The sequence below is a fragment of the Felis catus genome, chromosome C2 (genome assembly GCF_018350175.1).
Source record: "Felis catus isolate Fca126 chromosome C2, F.catus_Fca126_mat1.0, whole genome shotgun sequence".
NCBI lineage: Eukaryota > Metazoa > Chordata > Mammalia > Carnivora > Felidae > Felis > Felis catus.
In genome coordinates, this window is record NC_058376.1 from 81,062,380 (window position 1) to 81,082,920 (window position 20,541).

A 20,541-nucleotide genomic window follows, 5' to 3' on the forward strand; every position below is an offset into this window, starting at 1 on the left:
AATCACTCTGGGACTGTTGTTAGGGCTGTAAAATGGGCATAAAAAAATAGCTCCCTCACGGGGTTTGGTGGCTATTGCGGATGAAGCATGCAAAGCACCAGATGTGTGGTAGTCTATAAATGGAGGTTGCTGCTATGGCATACTATTGGAGTGAGGTGTGGAATGGGTGGACAATTAAATGAACGAGTGTCCCACACACAAGCTATGATACCCCTGGGCTGTAAATGCCTCCCAGCCTGACACTGCCTGCCTGTGCTAAAGGCAGCCCCCCTTGAGTATCAGGTCTCAGCTTCTCCCAGGAGCCTGCACGGCACCCCCCCCCCGCCCCCCACCACCTGGACAGCTTTGTCCAGCTTGACATTTTCACACTGCCCCCAGAGCAGAGATTCTTATGTGTAGTCTGAGGGTGCAGATGAGATGCAAAGTCCTTAAATGCAAGTCCTCTCTAAGTTGTTACAGGTAGCACACAATCCCAAGACTTCTATTTTTATGTTTGTACAAGGAATATACACTGGTAATTTATTAAATGAGTTATTAGGGATTACTCATATTTGCTGTTCATAAACTCAAATTAGCCCCTTACTTTGTTCCCCAGGGAGCTCTAATTCAGTTATCTGTGGAGTCTGGCTGCTTCTAAATACTCAGCGACTTACTGCCTCCTCACTCAGCTTGATGGTTAGAACCCTGTGACCTACGGGAAAGTGACATTGCTTTCCTGCAGTGTCAGACTTGCGTTGAGTTGGTTGTGGTGTTCGGCTACTGCTATTCTTGCCTTTTAATTAGAAATTAGGGTTCATTTAACTTCATCATTATCATATTAGCTTTTGGAGGAGATTTGGTTAACCTCACAGCATGTAGTGACATACACTTGCCTCAAAAATATTTTAGGCCTATAATTTCCCAATTACTAGATTTTAAGACATGAACAGGTTGCAGTTCAAGCTTGAATCATGCGTATTCTCTTGCTAAACAGGTACATATGTACTCTGCACCCAAAAGTGCTTCTGTAGTTGCCCTGGTTATCTGTGACCACATAACTAACTGCCTCCAAATCTAATGGCTGAACAGTCATTTTACTGTTCTGAATGATTCCGTGCATCAGGAATTCAGACAGAGCTCATCAGGGACAGCTTATCTCTGCTCCACATCATGTCTATTAAGGCAGTAAAATCCAAAACAGCTTCTTGTCTTCCATGTCCGGCAGCACAGCAAGGGCAGCGTAAGTGACTGCATGCTGGCTGGAATGGCTTCAGTGGGATCGCCCAGAGGGGGCTTTAGTTTTTACCATCAGCTGAGTGGCTCACTTCTCCTCCAGGTAATGTGAAGCCTTCCACTGTGCTCCCAAGCACACTGTTCAATGCTCCCAAGCACACAAAAGTGGAAGCTGTTGGGCCTTCTTCAGGCTTGGACCTGACTCTGGCACAATGTCGCTTCTGCATTCCTTCGGTTAAAGCAAATCGTAGGCACAGCCCAGGCTCAAGGAGAAGGGACCAAAATGGGCATGAGTTTTGGAGGGACCCCCCATGTGATAAACTATACTGTGAAAGTGGCAATTCATTAATGAATTCAAACAACTTTAAAAGCTCCTAACATGGGTGACTCAGTCCATCAAGCATCTGACTGCGACTCAGGTCATGATCTCACGGTTTGTGATTTCGAACCCTATGTCGGGCTCTGTGCTGACAGCTCAGAGCCCGGAGCCTGCTTCGGATTCTGTGCCTCCTTCTCTTTCTGCCCCTCCTCTGCTCTCTCTCTCTCTCTCTCTCTCTCTCTCTCTCCACCACCCTCTCTCTCGCTCTCAAAAATAAATAAATGTGAAAAAAAAAAAACTCCTAAATTGGCTAGGCTGAATAAAGTGACTATTGTAAGTTTATAGATTATAGTTACAAATTTACAGGTCATTATTTTAAGATTAAAATTGCATGCATTATTTAGTATTAAAATTAGAATTTTAATATTGAATTTAGAATTTTAATATTGAAATTAGAATTTTAATATTGAATTTAGAGTTTAATATTGAAATTGTGATTTCAATATTAAAATTAGAATTTCAATATTAAAATTATTTTCCCATTGGGAATGCAAACAGGTATGGTAGGATCTTTTGCTCTGTGCAAATGGTCTCAGTCAAAAAAGGTTGAGAATATCTTTTCTACTGGTCAAGAAATGAGCCCCAAGAAATCTTATAGTAGCTAGAGCCACAAAGCTGGCAGGCAGACACTGTTTATGCCCTGATGGAACTCAGAGTCTCACAGGGAAGGGTTGGCAAGTCTACTGCAGTGTGACAAGTGCCATCATGGAGAAAAGCCCGAGGAGCTACTGAAGGGCAGAGAAGACATGCCAAGCCCAGGCCAGGCAGTTAAAGGGAGCTTCTTAGAGCAGGTGGCACTAGAACTGAACTCCAGAGGCAGCGTAGGAGTCACAGAGTTTAAGAAGGATCCGCAGGCGCACAAGCCCAGACATAGGACAGTTATCAAAATGTGACTCGTCACAAGTCTGGGAAGAGAGAGGAGTTCTTATCTTTCTAGCTTTTAGTCATTCTTCCCTTAGAAAAAAGTACTCATTATGGTTTTGTTATAACTCATCGTGTGCACATAAATAAGCTCCCCCAATCTGATGCCATATTCATGAATTAATGCTTTTATGAGAGCAGGGAGGAGATGAAGAGGTGTTTGTTCTGGGTAATTGGCTATGGCTGATTCATTCTGATGAATAGAGAGACCTGGGGTGCAAGTCAACACCCATTGAATGTGCTGTCTTCCTTCTGACTTGCGATTTCCATGCTGACATCTGTACAGAACAAATAGAATTTGATCCGGGATCCGAAATTGCAGAGCTAGAAGGTGTGTTATCCCCACCCCCTCATTTTACAGACAAGGTAACTGAGGCCCGGGGAGCCGAAGCAAGCGCTCAGAGTGGCGTAGCCACAGGGACATAAAACACACTCTTCTCCCATCCAAGGCTGACAACACCCAATCTGAGCATTATTTAGAAAACCCTAGTACCTTTTCTTTTCCTGTCAGGAAGGATATTCAGGGTGGTAATAAGAAGACTGTGCATACTGTAAAGAGCCTCTGAGAGGGGCGTGTTGAGTGGGCTGCTGAAAGGGAAATGCTGAGCGATGTCAGCTGGAGCAAACCTCATGTGAGGGAGCTGCCATCTCTGCCAAAGGCGGAAAGCCAGAGGGGCCGTCCTGAGCGAATGTGGTGGTCGGCAGTGACCGTCTGGGGAGTCAGGCCGCGTGCCAGGCCCCTGACTTCTCCTGGTGGAGGTAAATGGTACAGCTTCTTCCACCACGAAGCCAAGCGCTGAGCTACGGTGGAACAACAGTGATAATGAGTATTTGTGGAATTGTTGCAAAATACGCCTTTGTCTCGTTGCTCCTCCTCAGCTCCTTCAGGAGTCTCTTCCACCCCCACCTGGCATGCCTACTACCAGATGGCCCCCCGGTTCCTTGTACATGTCCGTACCACTACACTTCCCATCATGTGTGTTAATTATCTGTTTGAGTGTCTGTCTCCTGCACGGGCCCACCAGCCACCACAACAGAGAAGTTAGAGGACCTGCGTGTTCTAAGGGAACACAGCTGGAAGAACAGCGGAGTTTGCTCAAAGAGTCAGAAAAAGCTATAGAAGAGAAGGGAACTTTTAATCTAGAACCGGGTATGGGTAGTAGTTTGTTATGGGAAGGAAAGAGGGTCATTCCAGGTAGATTAAAGGCATGGTGTGTTTGTCAGTCCATTAACTAATATTTATGAGATGCTGCCACGTGCCGGGTACTTTGCTAGGTGCTAGGAGGACACAGGATGATTTTGCTGGAAGGAACATGAAGCATGTGGGACAGGAGAGAATTCGAGTGAAGATGAGGAGGTGAGCTGTACCACAGATAAAGGTTTTTCTGGAGCTGGCTGAAAAGCCTACCCAAAAGGGCCCAAGAGAAGCCACCAAAGGTTTTCAGGCAAGTGAAGTGTTGGGATCAAATTTGGTTCTAAATGAGGAAAATCTCTATGACCAGATATGGGATGATTCATGGGATATATTGTTAAGTGAAAAAAAAAGTGTGCAAAAGGCAATTGTTAATATGCTACCTTTTGTGTAATAAAGAAGGGGCGATAAAAAATATCCACATATCTGCTCACCGGTGCAAAAATAAACAGGAAGGATGAACTAGAAACTGTAAGGGTTGAGTGGGAATAAGAGGGAAAGGAGAGGGATGGATACAGTAAAAGAAATGGGGGAAGCAAGGCTTCTCTGAAGATACCTTTTATATAATTTTGACTTTGGAAACAAAGAATCAATTGGGAATGGACTAAAAAACCTTAGAGTGAAATACAAACAAAAATGAATAGGAGTGTGTAAGAACTAATCTAAGTAACTTTTGAAAATTGAATTTTGAGGACATGCTTTGTTGGCTGAAAAGAACTGTCAAGAAATCTTGAATTCTTTTTTGTTTTTCACAGTGTTGTAGCTAACATTCTGAAGCCACTTTCTGTGTATTTTTAGAGTGAGCAAATAAATATATTGTAGATAATGTAGTTTGTTGGAGAAGGGAGCTCAAAAATACAGAATGAGAGGGAGGCTACAGTTGATAATGTAAAATTGGACTATAGTTGGAGGTCTGAGGATCAACTTGGGCTTTTTAACATGGATGGCCAGCCAGCCGGCCTGAGATGAGATATGTATATATACCTGCATATATTTCTTGGCCCTGGCCCTGATAAAGCCTAAAAGCAAAGACACCCCAGTAGCAATGAGCACACTTAGTGCCCAAAATTTGCCTTCAAATTCCATTCTCCTCTGAAAGGAATCCGTACTTTGGAGAAGTACGTACTTTGGAGACTGATTTCAGGACGAGAACTCAGTTAGTACAGGGTGAGACTGAAACATTTTGTAGTAACAGAAAATAAAGATGTGCTCAAAGAATGATGGGACTATGTCTAAAGAACAGGGAATCAACTTGAATGAGTCTCTACTGGCCAAATCTGGGACAATTTGAATCAAAACAAATAAAGATTGTAATGGATTATAACCCTCTGAATAAAATAAGAATCCATTAATATAAACAAGTTTGTATTATATGTAAATATAACATACATTCAAAGTTATTTATATAAATATTTACATATTTATATTGTTTGTAGTATAAATATATATAAGTAAACTGGTGTGAAGAAATAGAGAAGAGAAAGCTCTTCTTTATAGTAGAATCCAAACTAATAAATATAGAAGGAATGATAGAATTAGAAGTTTTCTATCATAATAATAATTAATTCAGGCAGGAATCATCAGTGGATGCTCAAACTAGTGGGTAAAAGTTTGATGAGTAATTACAAAATTACAACAGCTTCAAGCAGGAGAAGATCAGAAGCCAAGCTCAGAAATCTATGGCACAACACAAAGACTTTGTACCCAACTACTATCAGCTGATTGTTTAAATCATATTACTAAGTGTTGTATTTGCAACAGGATAATGCTAACCAAATATTGAGAGTTCACTGTGTGTTAGGCATTGTGTTAGGTGAGGTTTTGGGATGTTCTGTTTGTTTGGTTTTTGCATATATCAACTCAGTCCTAACACTAGCTCAGTGAGATTTTTATTAGTACCCCCATTTTTGAGGTGAAGGAACGAGGGGTCAAGAAACACAAAATTTGTCTAATGTCAAATAGCTGATAGGAGGAGGAGCAAGATTCAAAGCCCTGCCTTCGGACTTGGAGTTCCTGTTGGGCAGCGTGTCTCTTGATCCTCTTAGAGCTAACTCTGTGCTTCTAGAAGTGTGCAGAATGGTACGGCCAGAGAGGCATTCTTAAAAGCCTTGGGGGTTCCTTCTTTCTTCTCACCATACTTATTACTGAACACCTGGTCTCATTTTTCCCCCTCTAAAAATAGGGAAGGCAATGCTTAATTTACATGGTTGTTAGGAGGGCTAAATGGGCAAATACATGTAAAGCATATAGTGTGGAGTAAGCGTCCACTAAATGACAACCGCAGCAGTAGTAACACCAGTTGTAACACTGAACTCCCTGGTGTTATGGAAAATGTTTCTAAAGGTCACCCCTCACGTTTGGACTGAACTGATAATCAGAGGGCAGATCATAAAAAGCTTTGTGTATCATAAAAAGAAGATCATGTTTTATTCTATAGGCAATAGAAAGCCACTGAAGAATTCTATTACTGGGAGAGATGTGATCTGGTTGACAATTTAGCACATACCAAGGGCAGGAGAGTAAAACCCAAACCACGGCGTCCATCAGGAGGCTGTTGGTAGAGACTGGGCAAGAGAAAATGAGGGTCTGAGTTAATGAAGCTGGCCTGACAGAGGGGAGGGGACACACAATGGACAGTCACACTTGAGCGCGGCACCTGGGTTTGGCAGGAGAGGATGGGGAAGAAGCTTAGGCTGAGCCTCAGGCTTCTGGCCTGTGTTCTGGCTCCTCTCAGGGCATGACCAGAATATAGAGGAAGGGCAAGTTGGGGGCATGGGAAGGTGCTGATTTGGGGTGGTTTGGGACACATGAGGGAGTCACAGTGGACAGTTGGATATTCAGATCTGGATTGCGGGGAGAGTGTAGGGCTGGAGCAGCATGCCTGTGGTCACTGAAGCCACGGCAATGGGCACCTCCTGGAAGGGGTACAGAACAAGGAGAGGGCTGAGGTTGGGATTTTGGAAATGCCAGTATTTAACAACGGCAAGAGAAGTGGAAGGAGACTGAGGAGGAAGACTCAGAAAGATAAGATTGTTTCCAGGGGGCTGTTTCCTGCCATGGCGAAGGCTGCAAAGAGAAGCGGATGAAGCAAGGAAGGCCTGAAAAATGACTGGTGGATTTAACAATTGTGTTACTAGGGACCCTAGCAAGAGCAGGTGCCAAGGAGCAGAATCTAGTTGAGCAGTGGGTTAATTAAGGAGAGAATTGGATGTTTTAAGGAGAGAAGCTAGAACTTGGATGCTCCTGGGGATGCAGGCATCTTACTTCCTTGCCATGCCTGCCGACCTACTGGCGGAGAGCTCTGATTGGTGGAAGGTCATCCTTCCAGAGCCACAATCTCCTTCCGGTGTCTTCCCTTAGTTCCTGGCTAGCCCTCCAGTCCACACCAACCCAGTCTATAGGTTTCTCCAGAGAGGTGCACAAACCCACCTCCTCACTGGGTCGTCTCATCCAGACCCTCCACCATCCCTCATAGGCTCCAGGCTTCCAGACTTGCCTCGATGTCCAGTCCTTCACCATGGATCCAGTTTTATTAAAACTGAGCTGCTTTGGGGCGCCTGGGTGGCGCAGTCGGTTAAGCGGCCGACTTCAGCCAGGTCACGATCTCGCGGTCCGTGAGTTCGAGCCCCGCGTCGGGCTCTGGGCTGAGGGCTCAGAGCCTGGAGCCTGTTTCGGATTCTGTGTCTCCCTCTCTCTCTGCCCCTCCCCCGTTCATGCTCTGTATCTCTCTGTCCCAAAAATAAATAAACGTTGAAAAAAAAAATTTAAAACTGAGCTTCTTCTTTGGTAGCATCAATCTGTATTTCTCCTCCTATTAGGTTGATGGCTTTCCAACATTTTTTAAACCTCAATATACGTGTACGTATAACTGAAAGGAGACACTCTTGTTTTCAGCTCCATTTCCTGCCATTTTACTGTATCCTATTCTATTTTGTGTTTTTAAACGCTGGCCTTCGCCCATCGCATTAATTTCACAACCTGCTGAACTGACTTAGAGGCTGGTGTTATGACTGCCAGAGCAACCGTGCTAGGAGGGGCCCAAAAGAAAACATGCTAAGTGTCTGTCTGAACCCATCCCTTTTCCCTCCTTCAGGCTCCCCTGCACTGGGGCCAGTGGCAGGTCTTCTCTCTCATCACTTCTGTATGGTTCTGAGAGGAAAGAAAACCACTTTAGTTACTAGGATGTTAGCCAGCCGCGGGGATATTTGAATGTCCACAGTAATGGTGGAGAGACTAGTTACCTTTCAAATCATGCACGTATGTACTGTCCCTACTTGCTCATGAGGCATCTGACAGCCTGAGGCGTTTTCATGCCTTGAGGATGCCCTCAGGGGGTCCTACTATTGCCTCTCTTGGGAGACATTTAAAATTTCCTGAGTTGAGGGTATGGCCACCTGTCCACACAGACCACCCAACTGGAGTTATGCTGGTCTGGTCTGTAAGCCCTCTTCAGACTTCCCTGAGGAGACATCCACCCCCACCCCACCGTGGGAACCACTGCCTCTCATAGGTCTTTCCCCAGAGAACAACTGGGGATTTCTTTTATAAGAAAGGGCAACTTACGTATTCCCTCCCATTCACGATGTCTTTTCTACTTCTGCCCAGGAGGAGCAAGGATTTCTGAAGACCTTGACTACGGATAGAAGCATGCTGTTGGAAGAGTAGCACAGGCCTTCTCTCATCTGCTCCAACGTGCCCACTACTACCATAGACACGTGGTTCCTGAAGGGCCTGTCCACCGTGTACCTGCAGTGAACCAGGCCCTGTGCTGGGCCTCAGCTTCACCCTGGTGAACAAAACTCCATCCCTGGCCTCAAGCACTCACACCCAGGTTAAAGATGAGTGAAGAACGGTGGGTCTCCCTTACTCCAGAAGAATTCGACCAACTCCAGAAATACTCAGAATGTGAGTAAATGGATGGACCCACCCGGGGCAGGATTTCCTCTTAGTTGGGGAGACCATTTCTGGAGGGCAGAGTGGTGTAATCATTGCAAAGCCACAGAGAATGAGAGTGGGCCTGACAGATTATATTTCCTTATAAACACAGGATCGGTGTCTTTAAACATAAAAACAATTATCTTTACACTCTATAAATGATACACACTCACCATAGAAATTTGGAATATACAGGGGAAAAAATAAAGAGTAGGTTAAAAATCACAGCCAAACTCTATGAACATTTTGGAACAATCCCCTCCTGTGCATATTGCTTTACGTGGTTGAGTTCCTGAGTGTACAGTAACTTTTTTTTTTTTACCCTACATTTTCTGCTTAACATAATACTGTATTTTCTCAAGTGATTAAAACCTGGTTGTAGCATAATTTTTGAAAGGCCGCAGGCTGTATGGTTACAGTGTTACTTGATCACTGGCCCTAACGTGCTCTTGTGTTTGGACCCAGTGCCTTTTTCCAGTAAGATGCAGAACTCCAACGTGTGTCTCTTTCCTGACTTTGTTCTGCGTAAGCCTAGCCTTGCAACTAACTGGGGTTCTTGGTTTCTCATTAGTTACACCCAGGAACAATTGGAATGCATCAAGATACATTGGTAGTGAGACTCATGCTCACATGTGAGCTGTGCCCTCCAAAGGCCACTCCTAATCCTGACATGACAGGGATTTGCCGAGGCTGGAGCATCAACTGACCACTGTGCTCTGTACACACATGGCCGCCGTGGTGATTATGCAGTGGCACCAGCTTTGTACAGGACCCTTTGCTTTGCAGAACTCTCGGCTGTGCTGCCTGCCCTGCCCCTTTGTTCCAGTCACCTCTCCCTTCACATTTATTAATTGTATTGGCTGCTTTTGTAAATCACTAGGCCAATGGCAGGTTGACCTGCCCTACAGGGTTTTCCCGGGTAGCCCTTGTATGTCCTTTGGCAGCCCTGGCCCACAGCACTGGTCTGGGAGTCTACAAGTTGGGCTCAAGTGCCAGCTCTGTCTTTTGCTCTCTCTGATGTGACCTCCCTTAACCCCCAGAGCCTGTATCTTCTTCGTTAAAATCAGAGGGTTGGACTAGACGATCTCTTCCTGTTGTTCCTCCTACGCCTAACACCCATGACTCTATGTGTTCCCCACGGCCAACAGGGGCCCCGTAGGACTGCTGGTCAGTCTCCCACCTGACTCCCTGGAGGCCTTGCTGGCCTCTTGTCTGACCTTGGTGGATTTAGAGAAACTCTGTAATGTATTGACAAGGAGCAAGGAATCACCTTCCAGAGTACATTCCATTTAATTCAGCATGTTCTGTAGGTCAGCAAAGTACCAGCCCTGTCAGGAATGAAAAAGAAGCGCAAAGAAAAGGCTTGCTTTTGAGGAATCAGAATCTTGTTAGAGAATCAGAAATGTGCTCATAACACAGAGAGCAGGTTTAGGGCAGCAGGCAAATACCTCTGGTGCAGAGAGCTGGCTGAACTGAGTGTATAAATGAAAAGGGAATTTAAAGCTAGGGGAAATTGGTATGGGGAGCGTATTAGTTTGCTAGGCGACTGTGACAGAGTACCACAATCTGGGTGGCTTAGGACAATAGAAAGTGCCTAATGGTTCTGGAGGCTGCAAGTGCAAAATCAAGATATCAGCAGGGTTGATTCCTCCTGAGGGCTGTGAGGGAAGAATGTGTTCTAGGCTTCTTTCCTTGGCTTGCAGAAAGCTGTCTTCTCTCTGTCTTTCCATGATGTTCTCCCTGTGTGTGTGTCTCCATATCCAAATTTCCTTTTTTTATGGACATAGTCATCTTGGATTGGACCTGCCCCATTCCAGTATGACTTCATTTTAACTAACTACATCTGTAGTTATTTTCAGATAAGGTCACATTTTGAGGTGCTGGGGGTCAAGACTTCAACATATGAATCTGGTGGGGGGGGATACAATTTAACCCACACAGAGGATTTAGCTGGGTGGACTCTGTGGAGGACAGAAGTTTTAAAATGTGAGTAGTAGGGGCACCTGGGTGGCTCAGTCGGTTGTGCGTCTGACTTCGGCTCAGGTCATGATCTCACCATCCGTGAGTTCAAGCCCCACATCAGGCTCTGTGCTGACAGCTCAGAGCCTGGAGCCTGCCTCGGATTCTGTGTCTCCCTCTCTCTCTGGCCCTCCCCTGTTCATGCTCCGTCTCTCTCTGTCTCAAAAATAAATAAACATTTGGGGCGTCTGGGTGGCGCAGTCGGTTAAGCGTCCGACTTCAGCCAGGTCACGATCTTGCAGTCCGTGAGTTCGAGCCCCGCATCAGGCTCTGGGCTGATGGCTCGGAGCCTGGAGCCTGTTTCCGATTCTGTGTCTCCCTCTCTCTCTGCCCCTCCCCTGTTCATGCTCTGTCTCTCTCTGTCCCAAAAATACATAAATGTTGAAAAATAAATAAATACATAAATAAATAAATAAATAAATAAATAAATAAATAAATAAATAAACATTAAAAAAATAAAATAAAATGTAATAGATGGTGAGGGAGGATGTAGAAACAATGGAAACAGAAGGGGAGAGGCACAAAGAGAGAAAGTGTGTGTGGGTGGTAAGGAGAACTTCTGGACCACGTGGAAAGAAGGAGAGGAAGGTGGGGAGGAGGCCATAGGAAGGATGGGGATAGCAGGAGGCCTTGGGTCAGAGTGTGGGTTTTGATCCAAGGTGGCAACATTTAGAGCATGAATCTGGTGGCTGTGTGAGGGGTAGCCTGAATACAGAATCTGCCAGATCAGGGAGATAGGGGAGGGTCCTCTGGAGGAAATCTTGTCTGAGCTGAGGAGTGGGGCTCGGATAGTGAATGTGGCAACGAACAAATGCTGATCTGTAGAAAACTGTGGTAGAAGGTATCACCAAAATTTACAGAATGAAAGGAAGCCAGAAAAGATACCCCTGAAGACTGTGAATCTGTGGAAAATACCAGAATTCATATTCAAGGCTAGTGGGGACAGTTGGGGAGTGTGATTTGGGGATGGTGATGACGCATCCACTTTTGTATTCATACATGCTAGGCTGCAGGGAACCAGCAAATGAGTGAGACACAATCCCGGCCCTCAAAGAGCTCCCAGCCTAGGAGGGAAAGATAGGTAGGCCTGAAACAATGATATTCAGTATGACAGGTGCTAAGCAGGGGGGAGCACAGAGGAGTAGACCTAGCCTAGCCTGGTGGGAGGCTTCCCGATGCAGGTGCTGTTTCCCAACACCAGAAACACTAGCAGGAGAGAGGAAGGGGAGGGCACTGCAGGCAGGGGAAGTGGCTTGGGAGAAGGCAGGGAGGAGAGAGAGTCATCATGGGAGCTTCAGAGAACTGCAAGCAAGTTCCCACAGTGGGAACCTAGAGCACATGGTGGTGGTGGTGGTGGTGAGAGAGGATTTGGGGCAAGAACTGGAATGGTAAATAAGACCCCATCATGGAGGACACTGCTTTCCAAGTGCAGTGTCCTGTGGGCCTGGGAGGGGAGGTAGTGGGAAGCGAGTGGGAAGGAGGGCTGGGCTACAGCTCTGACTTGGAGTCATCGTGTGGAGGCAGCAACAGGGGTGAAGGCACTTCAGAGAGCAAGAACATGAGGAGAGAGGTGAGAAGGTGGGAAACAGGGCCTTGGGTCTGCCTACAACCAGGGGTCAGAGAAGGGAAAGGAGTCGGAAGAAGACAGAAGAACTGGAAAGATGACTAGGTGAAAAGAGTAGTGGGTGGAGGGAGTTGAGGGACAGAGGAGTCCACATGTGGCAAAGCAATAGGGGAGGCAGGGGGTAAAAAGAAACCAGAGTGGTTAATAGGAAGGGGTTCCTTTGTGGTTTGGGTCTTTTTTCCCAACCATCGCTTTGTCCTTCTTTGACCCTTCCTCCTTTTGTTCCTGTGCCAGGACCGGACAAGGTGCTCTGGCACTGTTGTTCTAACAGGAGAGGGGAAAAAAGCCACAGTTCTTGGAAAATGATTAATCCTCAGAGGAAACCCTGAAAAAGGCACTTCTACCAATTTTAGATACATGCTGGTGTTCAGTCAGATCGCATCGCCATAGCAACTGCTCTTCCATAACTACATAAACAGGAGCTTTGCAGTGGTGGAATATCTGAAGTGCATAGCCTGAGAATTCAGAACTTTCCCCAGTGGGGTTACCAGGTACGAGAGGCCAAGGATTTCAGGAGGAGAGGCTCCTGTATATTCTGTTTATACAACGTAAACCCTGTACCTTCCCTGGTGGCCTTCTTCTGGGGGTGAAGCCAGGTTACAACTGCCCTTGGATATGTATATATTTATTTTATACGTACACAGGCACACACATACATAGTTGAAACATATCTATAGTAAGATTAATGTGAGTCAGTAGTGTAAAGTGCTTGTAAAAAAACAATAATGTGATGTTAAGACTATTTTTGTTATGAAATAAGAACAAGCATAAAAATGAAAAACAAAACGATGAAATTTAAAGCTACCCATGATTCTGTCTCCCAATGATAACCACTACTCGTGTGTGTGTGTGTGTGTGTGTAAAACAGACATGGTAGCCTATTTCATATGCTGTTCTCTTCACCCTAACAATGATCTATCCAGTGCTGTTATCTACTGCTATATCAAAACAACTTCAAAACTTGGTGGGTTGAAGCAGCCAGTTTATTTTTCCCATTCTGTGGCTCAGGAATCTGGACAGGGCACAGCTGGGATAACTGGTCCCTGCTCCCTGATGTTTGGGGCTTCAGGTGGGATGCCTCACATGATCCAGCATGGCTTATTCACTCCCATACTGTGACCTCAGTGTTCCCCCATGCGATTTCTTCCTCCAAGTGCTTTGTCCTCTCCCAGGGCCTCTCCATGTGGCCTCTTTTTCCAGCAGGCTGGCCTGGACTTCTTACATGTGGCCTAGGACTCCAAGAGCATAAAAGCACTCCAGGGTCTTCTTAACACCTGGACCCCGAGGTCCTAGAACAGAGCTGTCTCCACATTCCATTGGTCAGAGCAGTCCCAGGCCTGTCCCAGATGCAATAGGGCCGGGAAATGGACTGCATGCCTCATGGGAGAGTGGTTCACACGGGAGCAGGGAGATCGTTGGACACTAGCCAGCACACAGTATGCCATGGGGTGTTCCTGTATTGCTCAGTACTTTTCAGAAGCATGGTTTTCAGGGGTTGCAGAGATTTCTTTTGACCCATTATTTTATTTAACCAAACCACTGGTTGTGAATTTAAAATGTACTAATAGACTCACAGTTTCTAGTAAGGCAAACTGATATCCACATTCTATCCTACCCTGATCAGACCTCTTTGAGAGCTGAATTTATGCCTGGGCATCACAGTTTACAATGGATATATGGACGAACCGGAACTTATTTGAGAAGTGGCGCCAGCATGGTGAGGGGCCTCCCAGCAGGGTTATGAAGAAATGCCTGAAGGTACTATGCCTATTTGCAGGAGAAGGGAAGAAATAAAATAATTAAAAAGTGCTGTTGTGGGTAGGAGGTGTTTAGTTTTGAATGGCTTCCAAAAGTAGCCCTAGGACTAATGGGAAGAAATTTATCAAAGAAAGACTTAAAGCAAGGAATTTATTGATGGCTAATGGTCAAACCTGCCCAAAATGGAATAGAATTGACTTGAAAGCAATTGGGTTTCCTTTCCCTGGATGTCCACTTGATTAAATGACCATCATTAGCCCTTCTAATACTTAGTCTCTGTTGAAACAGGTTTCTTCTCAACCTCAGAGGGCATGAGCATGTGGGGAGGCCTCCTACTGACCCCTAACAACTTCAGCTAGAGATAATAATGGGCTTATTGTCCTTTTAATCTGATATTTGGGGAGAGGCAATTATTTTTCCATGATTTGTCAAGGACAGAAGCTGTCAGCTTTTTCAGAAAGGGAAAAAAGGAAAAAAAATTAAACTATCAATTTTAACTTTTAATTCTTCAAGAAATCATACCAAAAACTTTAGACATCAGCCTGTGGTTGTTAGATGTTGTAGACTTTTTATACCTGGGAGAAATTTTAAGCCATTCTCAAATGCAACTCCTACCCATTTTATGAATGAGCACACTGAGTCCAGAAGAGCTCAGTGACTTGCCCAAGGTGTATAATTTTAAAGTACATTTAAAGAAAAAATAAGTACATTTGAAGAGAATGAATCAGTAAATTGTGCTCTTCAGAAATATATTTTATTAGAATCAGATCAACTCAAAGTTTCTGACTTTAAGATGTAGGTAAATTATAGCTCAAAATTCAAATCTGTCAGTGTTAATGTGGGAGTCAGAGAAAATGTTTAGGACTGGTTTATAGAACAATGTAAGGCTCTAAGTAAGCTTCATTGAAACCTTACTATTTATATGGGCTACAGGAGTGAAAGTTAATCAAATGTTCATGGAGTCCTGGGCCCGTAGAGGGTCATGTCTCATTGCTTCCATCTTGGAAGGAAAACCACAGCTATTTCTTACCCACATCTCTTGCAGCATAACTGGCCTTCTTTTCCTCATGATGACTGAGATTCTACCCACAAGCAGTCACAGAATTGTGGATAAGGAGAGACTTCTGTGGAACAATGGCTCTCAGATTCAAATATGCACCTGAATCTCCTGGGGGATCTTCTTAAGAGTCTCATGCTCTACCGACTAAGCTAGCCGGGTGCTGTGGGGGGATCTTCTTAAAATGCCAATTCTGACTCAGCAGGTCTAGGATAGTTCAGACATGCTGGGTTTCTGACAAGTTTTCAAGTGATGCTGATGCTGCTGGTCCAGGGACTACACTTCTAGTACCTTTAGTTAAGAAGGTACAGGCTGTCTGATCCATTCCTCCACCTTCATTTGGGCTATGACTTATAAGGCCAAATTACTTAGAGAAAAAATGGTAAGTTTTGCTAGCAATACCAACTTTACTTATACAACTAAGCCATACCAGTCATTCAGATCATTTATGATGTCAGAAAATCTCCGTATCCTAAAGCTGGTTTTCTTATATCACCCAAATTCCCTCTGCTTCAATGTAAAGTCTGTTTCTCTTATTCTGTATGTAGCACTGTAGCAGAGTTATCACTTCCACTGGTTCCCCTCAGTAGTTGGCTTGGTAGGCCTCAGGGGTCCTCAGCCTGGGTTGCACAATGGAAATACTTGGGAGACTTTGAACTCTTCCAGTGCCCTGTCCACCCATACCCCATCCCAGGATCTGGGCATCAGTAGTGTTTAAAGCTCCCCAGGTGATTCCACCATGCAGCCAGGGCTGACAACCACTGGTCTAGCTTTTCTCCATATTCCCCTAGAAATATGGGATGTATCGGACAAGCACAATAACCCTAATCCCTTTCCTAGTCCTCCTTTATTCAATGAATCTGTATTGAACATTGATTTTATGCCAGGCAGTGGGCTATATGCTGGGCAGAAACAGTGCACAGGAGAAGAAGTATAGCCGGGAGATTGTCAATGTTTAGGAAGCTGGGCTTCTTACGCATGCTTCTCACATTCTATTTTGGGGCCTGGTTCCTCTTGGCTAAAAATGGGGGCCTTTTGATACAATGCTCCTGGATCTGACATATCTGTTCTGACATCATCCTCCGTCTTTCCAGAACGCTTGGGAAACTCCGCTCTTGCTTTTGTTCATCTCACTGTATTCTTGACTCCTTGAAATACTTAGAAAAGTTACTCATACATCCCTGCCTTCTTCGAAAGAAGGAAAATTTAGGTTGTTGGGGTTTTTTTTTCCTTTTCATTTGCCAACTTTCCCTTTTCCCCTCTCTGTGTCTTTCCTTCCCTGGGTTGAGTCATGTAGGTCTTCTGAATCTATGGAATATATTCCTCTAGGTTCAGCATCATGTTTTTGTCTATGTTGTGACAGGCAAGCCTGACCAGTTAGCCACAAATATACAAGAACGTTGCTTAAGGCCTGCTCTTCAAAAGTGAGGTCCGTGCATCTGCATAATTGGTGTCACTTAGAGTATTATTTGAAATGTATAATTTTGGGCCCTGACTCAGACCTACTGAATCAGATCCCCAGGCAGTTCCTATGCATGTTCAGTCTGAGATGCTCTTAGGGAACTTTGAGGAATGGAAAGTTATTATGCACCTCAGAATTTCACTCTCATCTATGGGTTTTCAGATTCACAGTTGAAAATGTTGATTCATAGTTATTTCAAAGTTTAATAGCCTGACTAGTTTTCAGATACTCAGTGTTCTTAAAGAGAAGATGGTCCATAAACTTTGGGTTCTGGTTCAGGCAGCACAGCTGACGTCCTGCTGTAAACACTAAAGCTCCTAATTTGTCTGCTTGTTCTGTTGGAGGGCATCCCTCTCCCACACAAATGTGGCAGTGAAGGTGCCTGTGAGTTGGGCCAAGTTTTCTCCTTAAAAAGACTTCGAATGTGCTCAAACACTAGGAACAAGTGTTTGGTTATGGTCCCAGAACTTCTGGCACATAAAGCATGAAGAGACAATTTTGGATTGAAACTTTTTAGGGTAGTTGTTACTACTAACGACCTTGATCACAGAAAAGAGCCTTCTTAACCCCTGACTTGGGGTAAAACTGCATGCTGATGGTTCTGCCAGTGTGGGTTAATGCAAAAGGTATCCCTACCTTGCCATGAAGCTGAAGAACTTGACCTGTTGGGTAAAGTTCTTTAGCATTGTCCACTTGAACAATGGAGAATGTCTGGCAAGTGTGGTGATTTCAGATTTAGCAGAGTTACAAACTTTTTTCCTTTTGCAATAATTATCCAATGAGTTTAGCTGCTTCTTAAGGTAATCTTCATTTCTAACAATAGAATTACGTTCATGGAACAGTAGTTCTTAACCTTGACTGTACATTTGAACCCCCAGGAAGCTTTAAAATGTATTGATTCCTCAGTTTCCAAAGAGATACTGATTTAATTGGTTTGAGGTGAGGCCTGTGTTTCAATGTACATAGGGCTCCTCAGGTGATTCTGACATATAGCCAGGTTTGATAATCATTGTCATGGGGGGCCTTATCTTCTGATTTACCAGTGTTCATGTAGCCAGTGAATCTAATAGCTGTGTCACATTATCAGATATGCTAAATATCAGAGTCACTCACTCACTAGCTGTGTGCCCTTCAAAGAATCTTTAAAATTTTTTAAGACTCAGTTTTTTCTTCTCTAAAATAAGGACCATTACTACGTTCGAGGATAGTCGTGGAGATTTAAATAAAACACATAAGATGACTACAGCAGTGCCTAACATGCAGTCAGCACTCAACAAAATAGGAGTTCTTGCAAAGAATTGTGGACATGGCCCTATTAAAGACACTAGGAACAGAACTGGATCTCCTCTGAGTCAGGTGATAGTGTTACCATACAGGCTTTGACAGGGAGCTCTCTCCTGAGGCTGTGCAGTTGGACCCACAGATGGTGCCTAAAGTAAGATCAAGGAATGCTCTGAAGAGGTCTGTCATTGTTCTTAGCTGTCTTAAGATGAAACATAATGGAGCAGTAGCCTTTTGGTCCTCAGGCAAATAGAAACCCAGCCCAGAAGCCTGTAGAGAATAAGACTAATAAAATATCAAAGGACATCCCAGGAGAAAGTAATCGGTCTCAACTTTGAGAATTAGATTGTGTCCCTTTTTAAAACAGGACAGGTGTTGACACTATGAGTTCATTAAAGCCCATGGAAAAATTGAAATAAATGTGTGGTAAAGAACACTTGCCATGGAAATCTAAGAACCAGTAATCTTTTGGATTGTTTTTTTCAATTTAATTTTAGGCTATTAATCAGAGATTTTAAAATAAATGCTTTCTCTGTTTTTCTTTTTAAAACCTATCTATTTGAATGTGAACATATGATGAAAATACATGTATATATATGTGTGTGTGTGTGTGTATAGCATTCATTTAAATATAAATCAAGGTTTGCTAAATAGATCCATAGCACTTTAGAACCAAAGGATTTCTGTTAGGGTGAACTGTGGAATCTCCAAAATGTGACAATAATACCAAGAGTATACATTCAACTGAAATCATCCCCCTGATTCTCAATCAAAATGCTGGCTCTATACTACTCTTGCATAAGCCACACCAGGGATACCCACGCTTCCCAATTTGCACTTTGAAGTGCAACCCAGATTTGGCCACTCTAGCTGACCTGAAAATCTACCATTAAAATAGATTCTAAAATGTAGTATTTTCTAAATAATTGAGCTGCCCATAGGATGTTTGAATATAATTTATGAGTAATGTTAACTGAGCTCTGGCTTAACTCTAAGCTCTCTTCCATTCTGTTGCCAGAGTGGCCTTTAGGAAAACAGAGACTTGGTTATGTTACTCCACTATTCAGAAAATCTTCAACAATTTCAAATCAAATGTCTTTAGCTTGGCACTCAAGATTCCCACAAATCTGGCCGCAAACTACTCTCTGGTTCTGACTTTTCCTGCATGTCTTGTGATGCCCATCTCTGCGTCTTTGTTCACCCTGTCCCTTCTTAAAATATCCTTTTCATTTCATGTCTGCCTTTCAAAACCTCACTCATTCTTTACACCACAGATTAGATGCTGCCTTCTGTATGGGACATCCCTGGTCCCCACCCAAACTTACTGTTATCCTAATTTTGCTTTTTTCCTGCTCATTCTACTTCTCTTCTCTCTGCTTCTTAGAGCTTCGTATTACTGCTACAGCATTAATTACACGTTTCCTTGTGTTAGCAAGTGTTTGGGGAGTAATAGTAAATAGTGCTTAAGGGAAAGTAATATAGACTTTGGACCAAACTAGACCTGAATTAAAACCCTCTTAGGCAAGTCACTTAATTTTTCTGAATTTCAGCTTCTTTATGTGTAAACTGAAGAAAAGTTAACCAAATGTGCATGGATTGGCAGGGGAGAATATGAGAATGTGCAGTAAAGGCTTCTAATAAGAAGTAGCTATCATTACCACAATTATTCAGATCATCTCCCCAGCTAGTTCATCAGCAGTACCTTGCAACATCTCACCCTCCACAGCATTTTCTGAATTGAATGGAAACAGCCCAAATTGATGACATCTGCTGCCTGGATCTCACTGAGCTATTAGTTTTCCAACATCTGTTTTGAATTTCAGGAAGAAATGTCCATTTTTAGGCAGCATCAACATTTTCCTGTGGCATTTCAGTATTTCTCAGTCCTGAAATGATTATAACTTGTGCTTGATTGAATCCAAGTCAGCAGAGCCACGGAGAACAGCCCAGCGCATGAGCATATCTACTTTACATAGGCCTATGAGAGTGTAGCCCTCTGAACATAGAGTCTGAACACCGCGGAACATTATGTCAGTTTTTAATGACATTGCCCTTTGCTCATATGTTCAAATTGTGGCAGTAATGGAGCTTGGGAAGCTCTTCATTATCCACAATACTGCAAGACGAGGAGAGCACAGAGACCCTAGTTTCTCTGATGTCTTGACTTCTGGTAACTACACAGGATACACTCAGAATGTGTTTATAATGACAGTTATTGACTCCATTCTCTAGACTCCCAATTTCCTAATAAAGCCCAAAAGAATAAGAAGAAGCCAAAATTTTCTTTGGGAGTTTATTGTTTCCTATGGAAAGCAGAATTTTCTAAATCACCGTGCTTCATGAATCCCGAGTCTCTGTTTCAGCACCAAGGACAGAGCATCACTGGGCTTCATGCCCATCTCACCCTCTATAATCAACAAAATTTTAAATGTTTTAAAATTTCTGCTCAGATTTTATGCAATCATCTAGTATATTGGTTTTCTGAACACTAGTTATGTGTAATACATTGTGTGATGTAGAAAGACTCACTAGCCAAATACAGCTCTCAAGGCAGAACTGAGGCAGGAGATGTATAAGAAAGGCAAGTTAATAAATAATAGAACAATATATGACAAGTACTATTACAGAATTATGTATAAGTCATGTGGGAGCCTGGAGAGGGAATAATCAATTCTAACTGATAAAGGAAGACTTTGCAGAG

The 20,541-nt window shown here is 43.7% G+C and overlaps 1 protein-coding gene across 13 annotated transcripts in view; it reads left to right on the forward strand.

The window, feature by feature from the left end:
• Nucleotides 1-20,541, forward strand: part of DGKG (diacylglycerol kinase gamma) — a 217,099-nt gene that overhangs the window by 36,540 nt on the left and 160,018 nt on the right. For 12 of the 13 annotated variants that reach the window (XM_023260324.2, XR_002745328.2, XR_002745323.2 and 9 more), the window contains exon 2: nt 8,310-8,609. In XM_023260324.2, the coding sequence (XP_023116092.1) occupies nt 8,543-8,609 (67 nt within the window). In that variant the 5' untranslated portion in view covers nt 8,310-8,542. Of the gene's footprint in view, nt 1-8,309; nt 8,610-13,906; nt 14,041-20,541 lie in introns of all 13 variants that reach the window. The other variant, XR_006585184.1, reaches the window with a different exon arrangement.